This window comes from Phalacrocorax aristotelis, chromosome 1 (assembly GCF_949628215.1).
Source record: "Phalacrocorax aristotelis chromosome 1, bGulAri2.1, whole genome shotgun sequence".
NCBI lineage: Eukaryota > Metazoa > Chordata > Aves > Suliformes > Phalacrocoracidae > Phalacrocorax > Phalacrocorax aristotelis.
Genome location: NC_134276.1, coordinates 184,906,086 through 184,928,337, shown reverse-complemented (window position 1 = coordinate 184,928,337; position 22,252 = coordinate 184,906,086). Strand labels below are relative to the sequence as shown.

Below are 22,252 nucleotides of genomic sequence, written 5' to 3'. Positions count from 1 at the left end.
AGCTGCCTCTACTTGTTTTCTACCTATTTTTTAGCACCCACACAGACTATAGGTGACCGATGTCATTTCCTCTTTGGCCAACAGCTAGTCAAACTCATGCCTTCCATCTCAAGAAGGGGTCCTAGTCATCCAGCCGTCCTTAAAAGGTGGGGGAGAAGGACATTCTTCATCATTCTGGTGGAGCTTTGGTCATTCAATTTTCCATAAAGAAAATAGGATTCAGGGGCTAGAAAACAGATACATGGCTCTAGTATAGTGGCTGGGGTAGTCACAGAGGAAAGATGTCAATTTCATGTCAGATGTTTCTCATTTCTAAGCAGACTGCTCCCTTGGCAGTGAAAAAACTTCAGCAAGAAGGGCAAAGCTGACTCGTTCTCCATGTCATAAGAGCCACCAGTTACGGCAGTCCCCCAGCCAACCTCAGGTTTGAATACCCACAGGCAGAGAAGGTGCCTGATTCCAGTTCTACCAGACCCTGAGTTGTTCCCAATGAAATCCAAGAGGTAGGATGCCAAAACCCAGAAAACACACCAGAAAGGCCCCGTGCTCAGGTTCCCCTGTTGGTCAGCTTGAAGCAGCTTCTAGTGTGACATGTCACTTGTAAGCCTCATGACAAATATCTCAACTTCCCTCATATGCCTTGCAGGGCTGCTGAGGATCTCACCCATAAATTGAGGACAGCAACTGAATCTGTAGGACTTGCACCCCTTTGGGGATCCTGCTCTGAGTGCTTTGCTGTTTTACTCCCTTAACCTTTTAGCCATATGGGGCATCAGCAACCGTCTTCGGGCACCCTTGCACCACCAAGCATGCAGCCACCAGCCGTCACACCTGGAGTGGTCTTACTCTGACCAGCTGCTAGGGAGCAGGGAAATCGGATCTGGTCTTAACCATGTGATTAGAAGAGATGGTTGAGAGATGAATGTCATCAGGTCAGGCTTCTCTGCTACCCCTCGTGTTGCCCATTGCTCTCCTTGTATACACCCTCGTAATCACTGACAAGACTCGTTCATTCGCCTGGTCTCAGTTCTCACCTTTCCCCCTCCGACGGCAGCGGACGTGCTGGGAGAGACCCGGCCACGCCGCTTGCCTGCGGGCGCAGGGGCCGCCCCTCCGCCCACGGCGGGGGCTCTGACACCGACACGGGGCAGCCCTGGCCCCACGGCACCCCGTCCCTGCCGCGCCCTGCGCGTTGCCGGGCGGGGGGACACGGGGACTTGTCCCGTCGGTGGGGGGAACGCTCCCGCCCGCCCGCCGAGCCGGGAGCCCCGCTCCGGGCGGCTCGCTCACGGCGGCCGCCGGCCGCGGACGGCAGGGAAGGGCCGGCATGACCGGGAGATTCCCCTCCCCAGTCCACGCCACGCACATCCCCACCCGGCATATATAGGGGACGCGGGGAAAACGCCGGCGCCGGCCGATGCCAGTCGCTCCGCGCCGGGTTGCGGGCTCCGCTTCGCCATGGCCCCCGCCCGGGCGGCGGGGCGAGCAGGTGAGGGGAGAGGGGAGAGGGAAGAGGGAAGAGGGAGAAAGAAAGAAAGAAAGAGGAGGAGAACAAAAGACGAGAGGGAGAGGGAGAGGTTGAGAGAGGGGAGAGGTTGAGGGAGAGGAGAGGGCCAGGGCCGGCGGCCCCCGACGCCCCGCGCCCCCCGACGCCGCCGGGCTCTCCGCAGGTGCCGCCGTGGCTCTGGCGCTGCTGGCGCTGCTGCTCTGTGCCCCGGGGGACGCCGGCTGCCACCTCCTGACCGTGGCCGATCTCTTCGACCGGGTGATCCGGCACTCGGGCAGGATCCACAGCCTCTCCACGGCGCTCCACGCCGAGCTGGTGAGTGCCCGGTCGGCCCCGCCGCCGCGGGGCGGGCGCCCGCCCCCTCGGAGCGGCTGCGGCGGGGAGGGGGGTGCTCTCGGTGTCTCTTCAGGTGTTCTTCCCCCATAGGAAAAACACTTTCCTCCCCGTGACAACGAGCTGGGGAAGCCCGCTCGGAAGTGCCACACGTCGGGGATGCTGACCCCCAACGGCAAAGAATACGCCCAAAAAATCCCGGTAAGGCTGGACGGCCGGCTGGACGGGGCGGGAGGGGGGCATCGCGGGCCCCCGCGAGATTGGGGGGTCTGGGAGGGGGCTGCGCGAGTCACATCGCCTCCTCCCCTGCCGCCTGAAGAAAGAGGAAAATACCCCCCATCTCCTCAGAGCCCCTAAGCGTCTCACCCGCCCCACTGCAGTTGTCCCCCACCCCAGTCAGGCTGGAGATAGGCAGAGAGGTTTTTATGCCTCCATTGCTTCATCAACAGTTGAACTGAAGAAGTTGTTAAGTTTTGACCCCAAACAGGTGCACATCACTGAGGTACTGCATATGAATTTTTCTGTTAAAAAAGCTCCATATGGTTCCATCTGCTTAGGTCATATTTAGTAGTTATACCAGAGGTATCACAGTGGTACTTCATCCAAATGACTGACAGACATCCTTTTGATTTTGTTGTGGCAGTCTCTGTGGAACAGAAACTTAGAAAACTGTGCACGTGACAGAGAAGTAAAATTAATCAGTGCCACTGGAAAGTACAAAAAGCAATCAGGGGAAAGAAATAACAGTCATTATCTCTGAATCGGTAGTTAGGTAAGGAGAAAAGAACAGCAAATTGTTTTAGACAGATGTAATGACAAAGAGGAAAAAAATCATTATTAGTTTAGAGAAGAGCAGGAAGAGCTTCCTTAGGCAGAGAAAAAGGAGACTGTAAAGTCGAGGATACAGTGGCGGGAGAAACTTCTGCCTCCAGGAGGAGGCAAACAGAGACAAATGTTAATGTTCTGCTCTTTGGTTGTGATGGAGTGAGGAGCTTCCCCCAAGATGTTTAGAAAAACACCTTCCTCCCTTGAAGGGCAATTGGGAAATGAGTCCCTGCCCGCTTTAGAAAGCTTTAACCCATCAACTGTTTTTCTGAACTTATATTGCAAGAGAGGTTTTACAGCCATTGAGTTTCTGTTAGAGAAGCAACTGTCCTGACCGCCAGGCACCTGCTTGGAAGTGTGTCTGCAGCAAACCTCTAACCAACCCAGCTATAGCAACAGCAGGTGCGAGGAAGCACCTGCACTTGCATGCCAGCAAACAGAGATGTCTGCGTGAGGCTCCTTGGGTCCTCAAGACACCTAGGAGTTCCTGAAAACTTTTTCAGTACCAAGTAAGTTTGACAGGAATGGCACTGTTTTGCTAATGCTGTATTCCACAGTTTTAGGTATTACAGAGCTTAGGAGTCTAAGAAAGCTGAAAACAAGACAAATACAACTTTTGGGTGTTGCTTACATCTAAGCAAATAACCAGAGGCAGAGTGGCCCTTGAGTTCTGAATATTTGGAAACTACTGAATTGCAGGTGTAAGTCTTAATCCCGCTGAGATTTCAAAGTGAGGCTGTCTGAGCGTTCACATGACTTGCTGCAAACTAACAGAGACACTCTTTACTATTTTAATTTATAAGAGAGAAGAACTAACTCACTTGATACTGAAACTTTTGCAAGCTTGGAAGGAACCGCTTTCCCACTTTAACCAGCATATTGAGCACCATCAAGAGCTACCTGATGACAGCCTTAGCAAAGCTAAGCAAATCAGCAATATGGTACATGAGCTGAAGACTGGAGTTGAAAAAGTAACAGAAAAGGTAAGATTTTTCAATGTAGTTTTTATTTATGCCAAACATGTGGCATGAGTGACTTTCGGGGTTGGCCGGGGGGGGCATGGAGGTGGGGGTAGGAGCGAGGCAATGCCTGATCTCACTTGGGCTATAGCCTTAATGCTAACAGAGGCTCTAATCAGGCAACAGTGGTCTTTGTTACAGATCCAGCAATTTTTCAGCAAAAGGATGTGACTTACTTAATGGATAGGCAGTTACATAGATGGCATTAGATATGTGTAGAAAAATATTATATTCATATGAAATATGTGAAAGACACAAGTACAAGGCCATTTATGAGCCAGTAATGACTCGACTTTTCTAAGGCAATAGAGGAGATGTAGGTAGACTGTGACAAATACTCAATTATTGTTTTCAGTTTTATTTGGATTTACACTCTAACTAATTCAAGTATGACTGCTGTCTGCTGCAAAGAGCTTCTTCCTAAGGCAACAATTTTATGCTGGGATAAGTTCTTCAAGGCAACCGTGGCATTGCTGAAGTCAGATACCAGTCACAAAAAAATTTTAAAATTGGAAAATTCTGGCAGATCATATATAAATTCTTTTATGTCATTTTTTTGTTATTTCCATTTCTGTCTTCTCATTACTAGCTAGAAGTCCTGATCTTTGTATTTCTCATGCATTCATATCTAAACTTCTTTGTCGTTTCGGCTAAGCAAATGAGGGCTGAGTGTCTGTTCTCTGAAATGGCTACGCTGCCCAAGTGCCTTACTAAAAAGTGAATAATAAGCTGATACCTTACACTAGTAGATCACCTTTCAGCTTTATGAACACAGGTGGGGAATACAGGTTATAAAATGACCACCACTAGAATAGGAGGAGTTGTACCCAGCCCTGATTAGGGTGACTCAGAGTTACAAATGGAGTTTGGAGTTACAAATGGTGACTCAGAGTTACAAAAGAGTCCATCTTCCAAGTGCAGCCACGATTCTGGGTTAAAATGGCCTTTGAGTTCAGAGGTATTCAACCTCAAAGCTTGACCTTTGTTTGCTTCATTTTGTAACTGAAGCAAGCCATCAAACTCTAAACTAGCTACACACTTCTGGTGTATTTACCTGATTTCATTTTTCTAAAACACCTTTGAAGGAATTACTAGGAAGGAAAGCTTTGAGTTTTGACTTCTCTGTACTGTGGACATACCACACAGTAGAAATATAATTTTAAAAAAAGAAGCAATCAATGCAAATGCATCCCATTACTTTGCAGCTCTGTTTTTCTGTCAGACTAATTCTAAGCTTGTTGTGAGGCTCCTACCTCTGAGAGGTGATAACAGCCTTCAGAGTTCACCAGGTTAAACAGCACTGTGAGTGCTCATGTTAGAAGCCTCCCTTGACAAAACTCATTAAAACAAATGGCTACAAATCTCAAGGTCAAGAGGAAATAACGATTACCAAACAGGGGTTCCTCTACTTAAATTAAGATGGAGTCACACTCCAGTATTGTTGCACTACTAGTATATCAGATCATTTCAGGCTAGTCTTTAGGCTGTAGAGGCACCATTAAGATAAACAGGCAACATGATTCTCTGTAAGGGAGCTTTACACATACCGCCAATATGTACATGAAAGGTCTGGAGTTGAACAGCCCAACATAGCGACGCCTCTGTTGGCTTCTGCACAAGTATTTTAAAGATTTGTTGTATGTGTAGTTATGACTTGTACGTCTTTTCCTGTTTTCAATACAGATGCGGTCAATGGGGATCATCAGCAATTCATTAAATGGAATGGCATCTTCTGAAGCCACTGGTTTATCAATTAGTAATGAAGCAAACATGATGAGTGACTCCGACTTTATTCACTGTTTCAGGAGAGACTCCAATAAAGTACAAAGCTACTTAAAAATTCTTAAATGTAGGATTATGCCAGAAAATAGTTGTTGAGCTGTAATCTCTTGACAAGTAGTCCTCAGCATGTTGTTTATAAAGATGGAGAAATATAATTTATAAATTATCAGACTTACAGTAATTTTAATAGGAAAGTGGTTTTGAAATTCATTGACAGCTACTAATCACGGTTGACCTATGCAGCTGAAATATTAAATAAAGCATCATGTGCGTATGTGGGTTAATGCACCAGATAAAAAGGAGTATTCCAGTAGTAGATAAGTAAATGTCCCTGCACATTACACTGTGACAGATTATATTACGGCTGATTCACACACAGCTTACATACATAGTAGAAAGTGAAATTCGGTTTGTTTAACCTTGGTACAAATACATCTATGTACTATAAAAAAAGTATATTTTTATGTAAAAAAATGTGTTTCCCCCATTTCTACATACATACATACCTGCGGAACGTTGCTTAACACCGAGGTGTGGTTTTGCTCTTGATATAGTTCGTGTAACTGCAGGGCCTGTGGAGACTTTTATGTTCACCTTAGACTTCTTACTGATTTCTATGGGCCTTCACATGTGCCCCGTAAGTTCTAGTTTCAGGCATTTTTATTCATTCTGAATGCTCTTTTATACCTGAAAAAAAGGTGTTTTACCATTACCTGTAATGGCTTCACTGATTTCAGTGGAAACACCTAAAGAACAAGTTTCTATATGAAAGGCAAGTCAGAATTCTGGTCCAAATACCATTTCAGTCGGGGGCTGATGTAAGCCTCTTTCCCATAACACATGCTGACCCAGGGCTTGGGTTTTACAGTAATGATGACAAACTCCACAGCAAATAAAAATCTGAAAGCTGTTAGATATTTTATAGCAATCACATTTTCCTAGCAGTGGTGCAGTGCTGATAGCTGCTCATAGAGCAAAACATCTTTGCCTTCAGATCCTAAAGGAGCCATTTGAATGAGCATTTATAATCAACATGGATTTCTTTAACATTCTTGACCATTCCATCCCTGAATGCTCTTCTCTGGCCTCCCCTGATCTTGATGGTTGTTGACAGTTGTTGGAACTCAGGCTGCCAAGAATGGAGAGCAAAATGCTGATGATTATTTAATAATGATACTGGATTTGGACTTGGGAAACTCAGCAGTTAAAGGTTTCAAAGAAACATTTATGCAGAACAGAGGAAGAACCTTTTCAGTTACATCCCCGTAACTGCCGATATCCTCAGATATTTACTATCGAGTAGACAGCTGACGTACTTTCTCAGCTAGAAGCTGTGAGTGTTCACAATTCACATCTGGTCCCTGTTGTGCCAGGTATGGTAGAAATGCAAGGGGCTATAGAGCGCCTGCCTCGAAGTTGCCAGCTGCAGTTCCCTAAGCAGTAAGATACTACAAGCACATAAGGAAATAGCAGCATTCATGTGCAAATTTGGAAGGCTCGAAACAAAACACAGCTCCAAAGAGAGTAAAGGAAGGCTCCTTTGAGCAAATGGTTAGAGAAAAGCAGAGAGGTTTGCCCACTCTGCCTTCATCCGTCCACAGTCAGAGAAGATGTAGTAGTGATTAATGGTTATAGTATTTATCCCATCACTTAGTGTGGCCGCAGCCCGAGTACAGCAGCATGCTGATGCGTGTCTGTTGTGCCAGCAAGGGATTATTCCTGTCTCTGAAACACTGAAGCTGGGCAACTGTGCATTAATTAAGGAGAAAAATGGTGTTAGGGTGCAATCCCTCTAGATCGCAGCAAAGATGGTGTTGCGCCCAGCAGATCCGCACCAGCCATCCTACTCCAGACAGGAAAGGTGACAGACACAGGAGGGGTTACTGGGCTGAATGAGGCTGACAGAAGGACACTCCCTCCGGGACTGGCAGTGTCCCCTCCTGTCCCCCAGACCCCCCAGGTCCCCCGGCCGGGGCTGCCGTGATGCACCCCATGCTGCCATAGGAGTGCCCCTGTTGCGAGGTGACTCAGAAATCAGCCGTAATGGCTACTAAGAGCTTCCGCAGCTGGGAAGACACCCCAGGGATTGCGGTCGAGGGTCAGGTGGAAAACATGTTGCAAATGGAGCAGATCATAAAATTTATTCTCCTCTCCTTCAAAGAGCAAAACCCTGGGAACATTTTGCTATAGAGAAACACAAAAATAGAGAAAATGAGGAAGCGGGTGCCACAGAAGGGACAGCAATGCACCGAAGTATTACCCACAGTCATTCATACTCATTAGTGTCACATCTCAAGATTTGCCTTTGGCTGGAGCAAGGCATGTTGGTAAAACAAGAGCCTTCCTATAATGTTGACATCACCTTGCTTCCTCATTGGATTGAGAAAACAACTGAGCAGTTGGCTGGAAAGGGCATGTTTTTCTCTGTGGCCAATGCCTCAAACAGAAACACCGGTGATGGTTGCTTTCTACACAGGGGAATACTTCAGCTCCTGCAGGATTTCTCTCCATGACAGCAGCAGAACTAGTTAGGGATATTTGAAAATGTAAAATTTTGGACTGCAATAAAATGATTTGGAGTTTAAGAATGCATCATTTGCAAGTTAAAGGAAAATCAGAAAATCAGGGTTGGCTCCCAGTCCAGCGCTGGGCTCAGGTGCAACAATCTGTGACCACATATGTTACAGGTAAGCCATGGAGTAATTTCAGTTTCTGTTACCTTTCCTTGTCAGCCAAACAAATTTAAGAATTAAAAATACCTCCATTGTTCTTCAGACCTTATTTCATGAAATATTGCAGGATAGCCCCAGAATATTGACATATTTGTACAGTCCAATTCATTTTTTCAGTTATTGGAAGTTGCTTTTGTACATGAAGAGATTCCCTTGTCATAACTTTTCTATTTTTTTCAGGATGATGAAGGATATGACAGAGATGCTCTCAGTGACTGAAAATTCATTTCTTTCATAATGTGCTAAATGGCTTTGATAGCATATCTCAAATTTAGGCTGAATCTGATACATGCTGATGTTTGCATGATAGATTAAGTGATGGATGTCATAAGAGGGACTTGTAGTTTAGCTCTTATCTAAAACCATATGACAGTAAACCGAAAACCAATGGAAACAGATGCCTTTGAACGATATGCATTAACTTTCAGCTACCTCATATCACATTCAAATGTTGACATGCAAAATAAAAATTACTTGGAAAAACTTAATAATTCCTCAAGGGCTGGATGTTTATAACAGGTGAGATGTCTGTGCGTTTGGGAGAGTACTGGAGGATCCCTGGAGACATTCAAAACCCACCTGGATGCGTTCCTGTGCCCCCTGCTCTGGGTGTGCCTGCTCAAGCAGAGGGGTTGGACAAGATGATCTCCAGAGGCCCCTTCCAAACCCTACCATTCCGTGATTCTGTGATCTCTGTTGAGACATTGCCTTGTGACATCCCCATCCACAATGCCCAGCTTTATTCCTTAGGAATACAACCAGTATCGATAGGAAACCAAGGAGTGGGATTTGCTCTTTTCTGGCAGCTAATTTAGGTGCAAGTCCTTGGCAAGCATGTCAGATCCAGGCTTATGTACTTTGGTTTGTCTTGTATAGCAGCAGCCACCAGGCACATAACTCAGAAGCACGGTCATTAAAGACTTCTACAGTCAACGGCAATTCTGTCCACTGTGAACCTGTCTCTGCAGGGGCCTTTTGGTCTCCCCATGGTCCAAAACTAAGTCTCAAGTTAATTGGGCCCTAATTTCTCCCCAGGCCTTTCTAGGGCACTGAATTTACAGCTAACTTGCTAGAAATTGGTTTTAACTCCCTTCTAGTTTGTGAAAATCAGTAACAGTCTTGTTGGCAAGAGGGTGCTGAAGCATGCGAATGTAATTAATTTATGTCAGTCTTTTGACTGTGGAACATATATTCGTCAGAGGAGCTGTGTGGCTACAGTGATGGCAACTGGTATTTAAAAGCCAGTACCAGTAAATCACAGCGGATAAAACAAATCTGATGTATTACTACAGCTCAGAAGTGACATTTGACCATTGTACTATTGTTCTGACACTGAAGTTAGCAATGCAGTTTTGTGCCTTAAAGCAGTCCTGTTCTCCTAAGCAGATCGTAAAATTAATTCCTGTTTGGCAAAGAATCAATAAAAACAAAAGAACTTTTAGAAAGTTATTTTATACTGTAAATGTGTACAACCAAAGTCTAAGTGCTAGCACAGGTGTGGTCAGCAAACCCAGCTTTTAGCAATGTTATATGAGGTCTGTGGAGGAGCTAGCTGGCCTCTCACGTTCACAGTCTCACTGTTGTCTACGTGCAATAAAACGTGACCGTGGCTGTGCCTGATGTAGCCTGGCATAATCTGCATCATTTGTGACACCTTTTAAATGACCAAGAGCCAGACCTAGAATCAGAAATCAGCACCTTCTTGTTAACTATGAATCAGAGGAGCTCCTTGGAGTGCCTGACCTTAAGAACAGACTTTCAAGATGCACATTCAGAACCACCTGGAGGATCTCCAATAGGTGGGATGGGAAAAACCTCTCCTGCTCCTGAGGCTGATCAGATGTGCAGCAAGATCCCCTGTCAGCAGCACAGCCTGAGGGCACGGGAGTCTGCAGCTCAGGTAACAAAATGAGTAGCAAGTCTTGGCCCTTTCTCCCTTTCCCTGTTGTATTCTGTATTACATTAGCATTGACAAGTTGCCAGACTAAACAGTGAGGTGCCCAGCGAGTATAAGCATCTGCATTGTTCATGGCCTCTGAAAAGCTGGGTTTTTTTAATTGTGGTTTGGAATTTGAGGTACCTGAACCCTGCCCAGCCCCAGGATCCCAACAAATGGCCTTCATTATATTCTACAGCCTGGAACTGTAGTCTCAAAATGCCACATATAGGAAATACCTCACACAGAAACCCTACAAGGATGGTGCAAGGTCATCCACCAGATCGTATATCTGAAGCCAAAGTGATATGTTGCTGGTTTTAACTGTGAGATGCCATGGGTATCTATCACGTCACTCCGTAATACCAGATGCATTCTATGCCTTACACCTCTGCAATGCGCCTGTTACGAAGCACTTCAAACACCTGCTGGGGATTTTGTCTATAATTTGTCCTTTGTTCTTTTATAACTAGTGTGCATACATTATTTGAAGAAAATTAATACTTACTACTTGATCCTTCATATATAAAAGACTGGCACCGTACATATATAATATTTTTGTATTCATACTGGGTGCTGTCTCCTACTTACCAAGTTTTCATACTATGGACTGAAGGGAAACTTTGCCTTTAAATAGCTTAAAATGAAAGGAATCAAGGTTGTATGCGTATGGGCCTAAATACATTTTAACTAATTGAATCAAACTATTTTAGGTATAAATCAAAACTCGCATTTATACTTTCAGGGTTATTTAAAAAGCTTGATCAGCATTTTCAAGTAAAGAATGTTCTACCTGGCATATTGAAACTTTATTCTAGCTGTGGAAGAAGAATACTGGTAGGAGGCGTTAAGAGATTTGCAGGGCTGTGAAATGGTGTAAGTTTTAATAGGCTACAGTGAAACCAGAACTTCCTCAATTTAAAACACATATAACATTGTAACTGTGAAAGCAATTCTGCATGAGCCTTGCTTGATCCTTGCCTCAGTGAGACATCTTTCAGATGTATTATGTTCAGCACATCAGCTCAGGGTTTTGACAGCCGTTCACATTCAGTGCTTGCAACACCATCAACTGAAAGAATTTCCCAGGGAGCACTCAGAATCCCATCTCCTCTCTCCAGAAGTGTTGCTTCTAACACTCATGCTTGACTTACTTGCAGTAAAAGAATATGAGCAGCTGTGAAGACTCCCTTTCCTTGAAAGGTGAGATGGGTACACTCCAGTCACCCCCACCACGCACTGATTTCCTCCAAAATGGGAGGCACTGATGAATACTCCCACACACGTGTACCTCCACTTGATCATTTGATGGTAATTTGGAAATGCCTACATGCCTTCATTGTAGGCAGGCACTAGCAAATGCCATTTCAGAAGAATCTGGGCCACCAACACTTGCTGGTCCTTCAGGTAGAAGTTAGTCAAACAGGGCAGGCCTATGACTTCAACAGGACAATTAGAGAATAAATTCATCCCCATGTGTACACAATCTGTCCGTCCATCCCTAAAGGTTTCAGGCAGAATATGAGTTGGTTCTGGGATTTCAATTACAGGATAAGAATAAACTTCTCACATTACTCACTAGCATCTAACACACGGCATACTAAATGTGTTCGACTGCTTTCTAAGGGTAGGTATCCAGGCGACTTATGCTAATGAAGATTTGTGGTTTTGTAACCACATGAAGAGATGACTTCTTAATTTTTCTGTAATTTCTTTTTTCTTTAAAACCAGGATAGGAAATCACATGTACCAAACGACATATTAGTGCAAGACTAGGACTGCACAGCTAACCACTTAGAAGGCAGGACATGCACAAGGCAGGATACAAAACTCACCTGATCCTGCATAAAGTTTATGATACAAGCTTCACCACTGCAACCTCAAGTTTTTTAGCTGCAAATAATTCTAAACTTCACCTCCCCGATAATACAATGTAACAAGGGGAATAGTAGATCATGTACCAAACGGTAAAACATGAAGTAACGATTGTATGGCTTTCTGAAAGATGTACGCTACAGTTCAAAAAGCTCTGGAGCTCAAGGCAAGAATAATTAGAAACATTCATGGCATGCATGATGAGGAAAGCCAGGCTAGATGATCGTAATCATCTCCTTTGACTATAAAATATACGAATCTGCCAGAAATGAAATAGTCCCTATAAAATCATAACATTCTCCAAAACGTTCCTGTTATGCCTGTAACATAAAATACTTTGTCTTTCTTCTCAACAAATGCACTCATGAACGTATGATAAAGAAAACAGTTCTCTTCTGCTCCCATTTTGAGCTATAAAGCCTTGCAAATAAACAAATAATGATACTTAAATTCGTAGAGTGATTTTCTTAAAGTGGATGAAGCAAGCAAATCATTTTAAGTAAAGCAGTTTTAATAATATTATTTCAGGCTACTTGTATTACACAGAATAATGTCCTGTCTTTGATACAGAAATATGCTAATGTGAACTTGTTGGCACCAGTTTAAATAGGAGTAAGTCAGAAATAAGGCTACTATAGTACGCAGTCTCCGTAAGTACTTCTCAGAGATGGCTGTAGTGGCAGTTTTTCCAATTATAGTTCTGTTGCTTGGTGCATTTGGGCTACAATTCTGCATATCGCCATTACAGTTTTGAAATACAGAAGGGATTACAAGAGATTGCACTAACAGTCTGACAAAAGCTGCTGAAATTCAGAGTAAAGAATGCTGGAAGGTTCATCCACAGAAGAAAAGACAGGAGTTAGTGAACCGCGTTTCCCAGTAGGCGTTCAAATCAAAGTGATTTAAACACAGAATATTTTATAGGGTTGGCTGGCTGACTTTTACTATTGCACACTTAACCAGTGTTATCAGCTGACCTGTGACCATGTTATTTAAAACTAACTGAATACTGATATAGGTGAGATGGAGAAAACATACTAAAATGCTTATGTTTGTCTACTATGAACCTATTGTATCATTTAATGGATTTCAAAAAGAACCCAAAGCAACTTACTATCTTGAGGGAAACAGGATTATTCTTTTCTCGTGCACAAAAGAAATTAATTGGTCCAACTGCAATGAGAGATAAAAGTGATCCTCTATCAGTGTGTTTTTAATGAATACCATATACAGCGCAGATGTATAAATCAGAGCACAACTTCAGCTTCATGCTCTTCACTTCATTTTACTTACCATCAGCTCCTATTTCACTTTTAAGGTCAGTACAAGACTGGAAAAGACACAAGAAAAGACTGAGTACTGAAGAATAATTCTTAAATCATTAGTTGTTTGTCATTTTAATGGTGTTAGACTTTAGCAAATTTATGAGGCATAAACTAGTTAGCTTTACAATGTCCAAATATTGTTAGTCTTAGAAGACTGCTCATTCGAAGCCTGTGCTCTCCACTCGATTTACAAACTGCCCCTATTTCCTTAGGCTGATGATGTAACTGCCTTATTTGCAGTGTCTTGGTCAGGGTACAAATACAGTGGGCTCTGTGATGAATCTGCTCTTGGAGTTGGTTGTGTACTAGTCAGTCTTTCCGAATTTCCTGGAGAATTCTCCCTCCACCTTGGACTTGCCTGCTCCTGAGACACTTCCCACACAGATGGGCATGGAGAGGTAAAACTCATGGTGGATCGTGAGAGGTAGTTCTCCTGAAGACCTTCTTCCTGGAGGCACCTGTTTGAAAGCACTTCTTTTTCTTTGGAGTTTCGCCATTTCATCCTTCGATTCTGAAACCAAATTTTCACCTGTTGGCAAGTTAATGAGAGTTTATTATCATTCTTTTCTCTAAACAACTTTGCCCTTTCCGCCCCCCCTCCCTTCGATCCTTTGAGTTTCATGTCCCTTCCTTATTCATTGTTATAGCAGATCCAGCGAAGCTGACTGACTGACCTTATCTGAGGATTTTTCCATCACTATTTACTACAGCTGGGCCAAATACCCTCCTTGACTTTCACCACCTCAAACAGGTGATTATTTGGCTTAGACTGGAAAAAAGGACAACCCAGTGGCTAGGGATAGAGCAATTTCCTATAGCAACATCCTCCTACGCAGAAAAGGAATCTTGAGAGTAAATTAGCATTGTCATTAACAAAACTAAGAGATATTACTGGCGATGTGAAGCCTTCTATTTAAAAGAGGCTCTGGAAAGCATGACTTTCCCATTCAGAAGCATAGCTAAAAACAGCTTGGCCATATACCTTCAAAATGTGTATTATGACATATGACACAGCAGTGAGGATTTAAAGACATTTTGCCTGCCTGACTACATAGTTTTCCAGGAGTTGCCTGAATCCATGTGCTTTTGAGATAAAATCCATTTTCAGAAACTTCAAGTTGCAAAGCTTGATCATGAGCATTCAAAGGCATTTATGAAATGCTGGGAAAAGCTTGGGGAAATATACATCTAGGAATGAGTTACATAAAGAGAATAAATGGGGGCGTTGTCAATGAAGTTATTCAGATTGTGTTCTATTTTCCCTGAAATATTTCCATTTAGTTCTAGTATTCAGATGCTTGATATGAAGACAAAGGGGCTATGCTTTCAAAGGTTTAGAATAATTGCCTTAGATGGCAGGTACTCTTCCTCCAGCACAACTGGTCAGAAAATTGAACAATTAACCTTCACGGCAACTGCTCTTGCTTTCATAAGGAAAAAAGAAAAATAAAAGAGACATTGATATCATCTGGTCTATCATCATCGTGACATTATTTTCCTGTAGTAGTAGCTGTTATCTGTAGGTCATTCCATCTTTTTTTACTCACCCAGGCTCTCTTGAATAGCAATATCAGAAATAAAACTCAAGGAAGTATTTGTAATATTAGGAATTTGACTACATATTGGGAAATTTTTAGGCAGCACACTGGTGAGTGCAATCGAACATTTTCATTTAGTTTATCCTGCAGAGGTTACAGCTCTGTTCATCACACTGAGAAATACCACACTATGCTGCTGCTTTTGTTTATAGTTGCAGCGCTTGCAATGGGGTCAGAGTCATTCAGGTTGCAAGGAACCACTACAGACCACAAGATCTAACCTCCCACACAAAGCAGAGCCAACTGTGAAGTAGGATAAGATTGCCGAGGGCCTTGTCAAGTTCTGAAAAATCTCAAAGATGAAGATGATGAGAGCTTCCATCACCATTTCCAGGCCTTTCTACCCCCCAGACAGCTGCTGTCATATATATCTTAAGCACTTTCACTCCTACTGCATGCAAAGAAATAAAATTGTACTGTCACTCTCTCACTCTTTCAGCTCTAGACTTCTGCGTCTACTCCAGCACCTTCAGAATCCTACCTGCCAGCAGCTACCATGTTCATTTTCTCCTGTTACATGCCCTCACAAATGTTTCTTTTCCAGTTTCTTTCAGGTTTTGTGCTCTTCAAAGTCACAGAATCAGAATGGTAGGGGTTGGAAGGGACCTCTGGAGATCATCTTGTCCAACCCCCCTGCTTGAGCAGCTATACCTGGAGCAGGGGCACAGGAACACGTCCAGGCGGGTTTTGAATGTCTCCAGGGAAGGAGACTCCACAACCTCCCTGGGCAGCCTGTTCCACTGCTCTGGCACCCTCACAGGAAAGAAGTTTTTTCTCATATTGAGGTGGAACTTCCTGTGTTCCAACTTGTGTCCACTGCCCCTTGTCCTGTCATTGGGCACTATTGAAAAGAGCCTAGTCCCATCATCCTGACACCCACCCTTTAGATATTTATCGGTATTGATGAAATCTCCCCATAGTCTTCAATTCTCCAGGCTGAACAGACCCAAGTCTCTCAGCCTTTCCTCATAAGGGAGATGCTCCAGTCCCCTGATCATCTTGGTAGGTCTCTGCTGGACTTGCTCAAGCAGTTCTGTGTCCTTCTTAAACTGGGGGGCCCAAAACTGGATACAGTACTCCAGGCACTTTCCCTTTGTTTTCATCTGCAGCTAGGTCAGGGCCCTGAGATTCCAGATTGGGCTACTGCCACTTGGCACCACCATCAACATACTTGTTCAGTTAGAACAGCTCACTGGAGGTATCAGACCCTCAGTTACAGTCTAAAGTCCTGCAGTAGGCAAACTCAGACTCACTTGAAAAATCCAATGAAATGTGGATTGGTAAGTAAAGTAGGAGCATTTTCAAAGGTCACCCTGCGAACTTTTTCTTTCTAGAGTTTCTCTCAGCTCCAAGGATCTCTTTGCTTGTGCAGCTCACTTTCTGTTGGGATGGTTGCCTGTGTCTTGGGGCAGAATGGTTTCAGAGCAGTGCTGCTCATTGCATTGTCACTAGCTATTTATCTGTGAGTGCAGAGGGTGCTCAGAGAAATGCAGGAGAGTTCCATGCTCTGCTCTTTTCTCCCTAGATCACTGCCTATCACGCAGTGAGACGGAGCATAGTTCTCTACCCTGAAGCTCCTGAGGGGGTCTGTGAGACAGCAAAATGGGAGTTGGAAATGAAACGCAGAGGCCACTTTGTGTTTCTCCCACTTTGTGTGAAAATGAAGTGAACAACTTTTGAACATACACCTTCAGGAAATAAACTAGGAACATGTTCAAGCATTCCTTGGTTAAAACTGCCATTGATTTAGTGAGGTCTTTGCTCAGTGAAGGAGCTCAGGGCTGCCCCTGGGCTGCTGAATTTTCCTCCTTCAAAGCCATTTTAAAGATTTTTCCTCAAAAAGACAGAAAGTCACAGATATTCTGTCATTCCTTACCTGAGACTCCTTTAAACCCAGGTTAATAGCCAGTTTCTTCCTGTCTGTTTTACTGATATACTTCTGCTTCTGAAACATTTTCTCCAAAGCTTTCCTCTGGTCTTCGGAAAAGACAGCTCTTCTTAATATACCTCTCCGGGCTTTGGAGTTAGACTCCTGGGTCAGAAGAGGCAGGACACTTTCCTCTCCTAGTGGAAATGGATGAGAGTTTCACATAATGTCTAACACATATCAGAGAAATATTAAGTGCTGTTCATTATAATGCTAGCAGACTATTGTCCCACTTTTGATTTGTTGGTGTTGTAAGTGTGTCGTCATGCTTCAGTCATGTTCATTAAGGACTAAATCCTCACTTGGATCTAGAGGTGTTGTCAGTGGTCAAAAGTCTCCCCCTGACATGGTAAAAAGTAAATCAGATGAGTTCATAGAGGAAGATTAGCACAGGGCCCATGCTACTGGAAAATTCAAATATAGTCAGGGAGAAATTTTTCCACTTTCCTTTGCGCGTTATCATCACTGAGTAAACTGCAGTAAGTTTTCCTAGGAGTTTATTTTCTCCTTGTGTGAAACGTAGAACCAGAAAAAAAGTGGTCTGATTCAAAGAAACTAAACAGGCTTTCTTCAGTTTTGTTTACTAACGAAAGGCTTTCAGAGTGAACTATTTCTCAAAAAATCCCTGGCCATTCACTTACTCATTCTGGAAACTGCAGCAATTTCTTTATTACAGGATTTAGGGAGTACTTGAACTTATTCCTTTCAGTCTGGTTTCTTATCCTTTGAAATCTGGGAGGGCAAGTCCTGGGAGGGCAGTTTTCAATGAATCCAATCACATACCCTTGATCCATGACTAGAGGGAGCCCTGCCCTGGAAAACAGCCTCAAAGTTGGGCAAAAGAGCTGCAGTGGAGAAGAAGAAGTGTTCATATTGTCCCTTCACTGGCCTCACACAGAGCACAAAAAACTCAAATCCTGATAAATCTCTCATCTTCCTCATGCCCAATAAAGCCTAAAGCCATAGTGCTTTCCCATGGTCCCTCTCCCCTAGAAGGATGTGGTGTGTGGGGAGCAGTCCCTGGTGAGGCTTGGTATGCCTCCAGCACTCCCAGCTTCCCAAATGCTCACCCAGGGAGCAGTACCAGAGGCCAGGTGAACAGGGCCTGTCACCAAGCGTTGGATGTGATAATTGCGTGGAACAGTTGCAGGCAGGCCAGGATAAAGCTGCCCTTTGATTCAGAAACCTGCGCCATGGCTATACAGCCACTGACACCTACAATCTTTCTGTAAGAGGGCAGCCATAAAGTTAGCTTTGGCATATACCACGTGCAAGCTGGACTCTACAGGTGCAAGCTGTGCTGCTGTTGTCCGCCTTCCGACATGCATGGGCCAAGATTGCCATCCCACTTTATAGTTACAGCAGCTGCAAAGGTGTGCTGCTGTTTGATTTCTGTCAAGGATCATTTTCATATTGAACCCAATGGCACAATTCCAATGTAAAGTAGATTTTCTAAAAGATTGCACATTCTTTCATTAAAAAGTCTATCTATTCTAGTCAGCGGAAGGGGTGTGTGTATGTGTGGTGGCATAAATACATTTGTTCAATAGATATAATGCTCTTGAGAATACTAATTAAATCCAGATGCAGCTTTCAAAAACTGCTCCTTGGGGCTACACCACATTTCAACTTCTGTATATTATACATATATACACATGGGTATGTGTATCTTTAAACACCCACAAACAAACACATACTAAGGATATTGTAGAATTGTGTACGTATAATGATGAGAAACTAAAGGGTATATGTGTATGTCTTCCAAAATTGACTAAATATTTTTGTGGTGCATGTGTGACTGGTTTGATATTACATACGTTACCCCTGTAACCTGCCTCCAGCTGTGACCAGTAGAGGAAGAATATCAGAAGCTGAGCAAGTGTACAATGATCCTTCCCTAAAATATACTCCCACTGTCAAACGTTACTGATTTAGGGAGCATTGCATTCTGCTGGATGTGCCTTTCTTGAATTTTTCTATACTTTAAGAACCCATTTTATATTTGTCCCCCATAAAAGCCTGTGGCAAAAAGCAATTATTATGATTTAAAACGTTACAGTATAAGTAAGTATAAATTTATACAGATGTATTTCAATTTTCAAAATTATATCTGAGAACAGATACAAAAATCATAACCTACTCATTACTATCCTGATATTTATGACACAGTGAGACACAGTCAGACTCCATCCAAACCAAAATAATCTATCTGCAGAACAAAAGTCAAAATGCCGCAATGGAGGTTTCTGCAAAGGGCAAGCCAGGTTCATATTTCTCTGAGGAGTGCATAGCCCCCTCACAATCTCAACCCCTAGCTCCCATCCTGCCCACGAAGCTGGAGGCAAACACTGGCCCTTCTTCCCAAAGCACATTTTTCTCTCCTTCTTGCTCGAATTTGGTGAATTTAGGTAACTTTTTCCAGGCAGCCTCTGAGCAGTTTCTGATAAATCATCAGTCATTCTCAAGTTTACTGGAAGGTATAGTCTGACAGCAGAGCTATCCCACCATGGGATTAGAGACACCAGCGAGGGAAGAGGCGTAACAGGGCTGGTCCTTGCCTCCTGGCCTCCATTCCACAATGGAGTTGTCAGCCAAGGACAGAGGATGCCAGATTATGTGACCCTTTAAAATTTGTCTTGCATGGCTGGTTGTTAACAGTCAATCAGCAAAGAAACAACCTCCTGCCGGAGCCCCGAGGTGCTGGTTAATTCCCATACAGGCAGTATGTAGAGTACAGCTTAACACCTGTGTTAGCCTAACTTAATAGTGAACAGTTGACACATGCTAAGGCACAATATGTTACTGATTTTAAAAGATTAACTAAAAATTTAATGATGAGCAGAATGCTCACAAGCATTAGCAAACAGCCACTGGGTCAACAAATTTGAAACTCGTGTTTGCAGTAATCAATACTTATCCCCAGTTGAATAGCCTAGAGAATTTTTTTAAGAATACGCCATATTCCAAAGTGCATTACAACTGTTCACACAAAACCTAAATTTTGGTTTGTGGATTAAAGGATTTTTCAGTACATCGGGATAGACAGTTGTTCATACATTACAACAATTCTACCAAAATGAAATAGGTCAGTTTGCAGCCTGTTGCTCTGACTGCACATGAAAAGGTTTAGTGCTCTGCTGACATAAACGTGAATCTGTTACCAACTATTTCCTACATTGCTGGTTTGATTTTTGTTTTGCTTTGGGTTTTTCTTTTTCTTTCCTTTGTATCCTAATATATAGTGATAAATGTCCTCTTAATCTGTGGAACAATCTTCATTTGCCTTCATGGCAGAGACCACCTTGAAGGAGCAAGTAAAAGCTTTAGTCATGGTTTCCATTTTTTCATTTGAATTCAATACATTCTAGTTAAATGGACAATTAATAGGTCACTTCCAAAATAGTAGTGTATCAGTCCTGGTTAATAAACAATCCCCACAGTTGATAATGGGCCTATGTATTCAGCAAGTCCCTGTATACACTCAGCTCATCCACTAAATCCCTTTTCAGGTAGACAGGGTTATATGGGAAGATGAGCTAGAATGAGTCTATAAAAGTCAGTTTCATTCACTGCTTTATTTTTCAGTCAAGTGCTTTAAATGGTGTCCAGAAAATCTCTTGGAATGTGAGACAGGAGAAAAGACTGGCACATAGAGTATTGCTTTATGGCCATACAAAAGGGCAACTGACCCTTGCCCAGGCCTTTTCAATGTGAAATGGTTCCTAAAGTTCATCTGCACAGTGAAAAATTGTGGTGAGGTCGCGTGTGGATGAGTAAAGTGAAAGTGGTGATTGGTCATGGTGCTGTCAGCCATTGTGGGAGAGCCGGGGCCATGTAAAATGCTCTGTGGGAAAGTGTCAGCCCCCTAAAGAGGTGCTCAGAAACTTGCAGCTCATTAAACTGCCAGCATTTGCTGCCTCACTTGTCAAGAATCATTCAACTTAGCAACTGCCCTTCTGAAACATTCATAAAACGCATGCACATAGTCAGGAAGGGATTGAATGCATCTGTGATAAAAAAGTATATGCTAGAACATGCATAAGCTCCAATCTTCATTTGGATTTGCACAGCAATTTGTGCTTTTTCTCCATTTTGAAGGACTAGGAAACACCTCTTCTGTTTGCATTCCTGAGCCATAAACACACAGAATCAGGAATATCTGTTCTTACACTATGGCACACAAACTTCACAATCAAAGTTAAATTTAGATTTGGATTAAATGGAAGCATGTGCCAGGCCTTACCCTAAACATACAGTGTATACTGGCCAAAATTATCTTCACCTTACTTCGGTTTTTTACATTATAATTAAAGAAGAGAAACAAATTAAATATGTGAATGCATTTGACTGCTACAAAAAGAATGACTGTTTTATTTAAATAATGCTAGGGCTTCCTGAATCATAATTTATCCCTAACAGACATTAAAATGCAGCATCCATTTTACGATCTTTCAGCTCTTTGCCTATTTGCAAATGTTTATTGAAACAGATTTTTAAAAGAGTTACTGATTTTAAAGAATCTTTTCTAGCAAACTGAAAACAAGGAGCTTTCCTAGGTTAGCTCTGTCTGGGTGTCTCAATGCCATTAGAAACCTCTCACAATTGCTCAGTGTACTTAAGTTTGATAAATCTTTGGAAACCCTCTGAATAGGATTGCTGTGATTTTACTAAGGAATTAGCTGCTGCCATTGCATCACCAATTAGTTTTCCAGAACACATTAAATCCTGCTGCTTTGGTTTACAGAATAACTGAAGCATTACTGATGAAGCATAAAAACTTACTTGGAAAAGCAGTGGGGGATGCAGGGTGCTGACAGGACCCACCGCAGCATGCTGAGTAGAATGGTGGGACTCGGAGAAAAAAGTGTTTGGAAAGAGCTGCAAAGAAAGCATAGATCTAATTGATTATCCATTGAGCTTAGGTGATATTCATAACAACAGTCCTCCAAAAAGTCAGTGTGTAAAGCCCTGCCCCACAAGTTCTTTTTCCTTTTTTCAAGATGGTGATATTTTTGAGGCAAACAATGATAAACCAAGTAATTGCTCTTTAATTTAGCAAGGTTATTTTACATGTGTAGCTTCAATATAATATGCAAAACTCCCGATGTATTTATCGTAAGAATGAAACTCTGCAGATTCTAAATTTACTTCTGTAATTGCTGTAATTATGGTGATTTTTCCTCAATATTGGGATTGAACACATTGTTCAAATAATATATTGTTGAAATAATGAGTACAATGCTTCTGAAAAAGTTATTTTAAATAACTGTAGTAAGCAGGATATCCTAAAAAACGGAATCTAAAAGCAAATCCTGCCTCTTCTGTGTGTACTCCAATGCTGTTATTAGTACTCACACCAATAAGGACTTAAAAAAATAAGAAACTTTGATGAA

General features: G+C 42.8%; 2 protein-coding genes across 2 annotated transcripts in view; one reads left to right on the top strand and one right to left on the bottom strand.

Annotated features, from left to right (window-relative positions):
- Positions 1-1,458: 1,458 nt before the first annotated feature.
- LOC142050345 (prolactin-like) lies at positions 1,459-5,607 on the top strand. Its single transcript, XM_075079319.1, has 5 exons — positions 1,459-1,489; positions 1,671-1,822; positions 1,934-2,041; positions 3,469-3,648; positions 5,368-5,607. The coding sequence occupies exons 1-5, from the start codon at positions 1,459-1,461 to the stop codon at positions 5,560-5,562; spliced, it is 666 nt and encodes a 221-aa protein (XP_074935420.1). The 3' UTR covers positions 5,563-5,607.
- Positions 5,608-13,379: 7,772 nt separating this feature from the next.
- The window catches only part of DBX2 (developing brain homeobox 2), a 22,689-nt gene continuing 13,816 nt past the window's right edge, over positions 13,380-22,252 (bottom strand). Inside the window, exons 2-4 of the mRNA XM_075080960.1 lie at positions 21,642-21,737; positions 16,809-16,996; positions 13,380-13,863 (exon numbers count right to left, since the gene is read on the bottom strand). Coding sequence (XP_074937061.1) covers positions 13,543-13,863; positions 16,809-16,996; positions 21,642-21,737 — 605 coding nt within the window. The 3' untranslated portion in view covers positions 13,380-13,542. The remainder of the gene's footprint in view (positions 13,864-16,808; positions 16,997-21,641; positions 21,738-22,252) is intronic.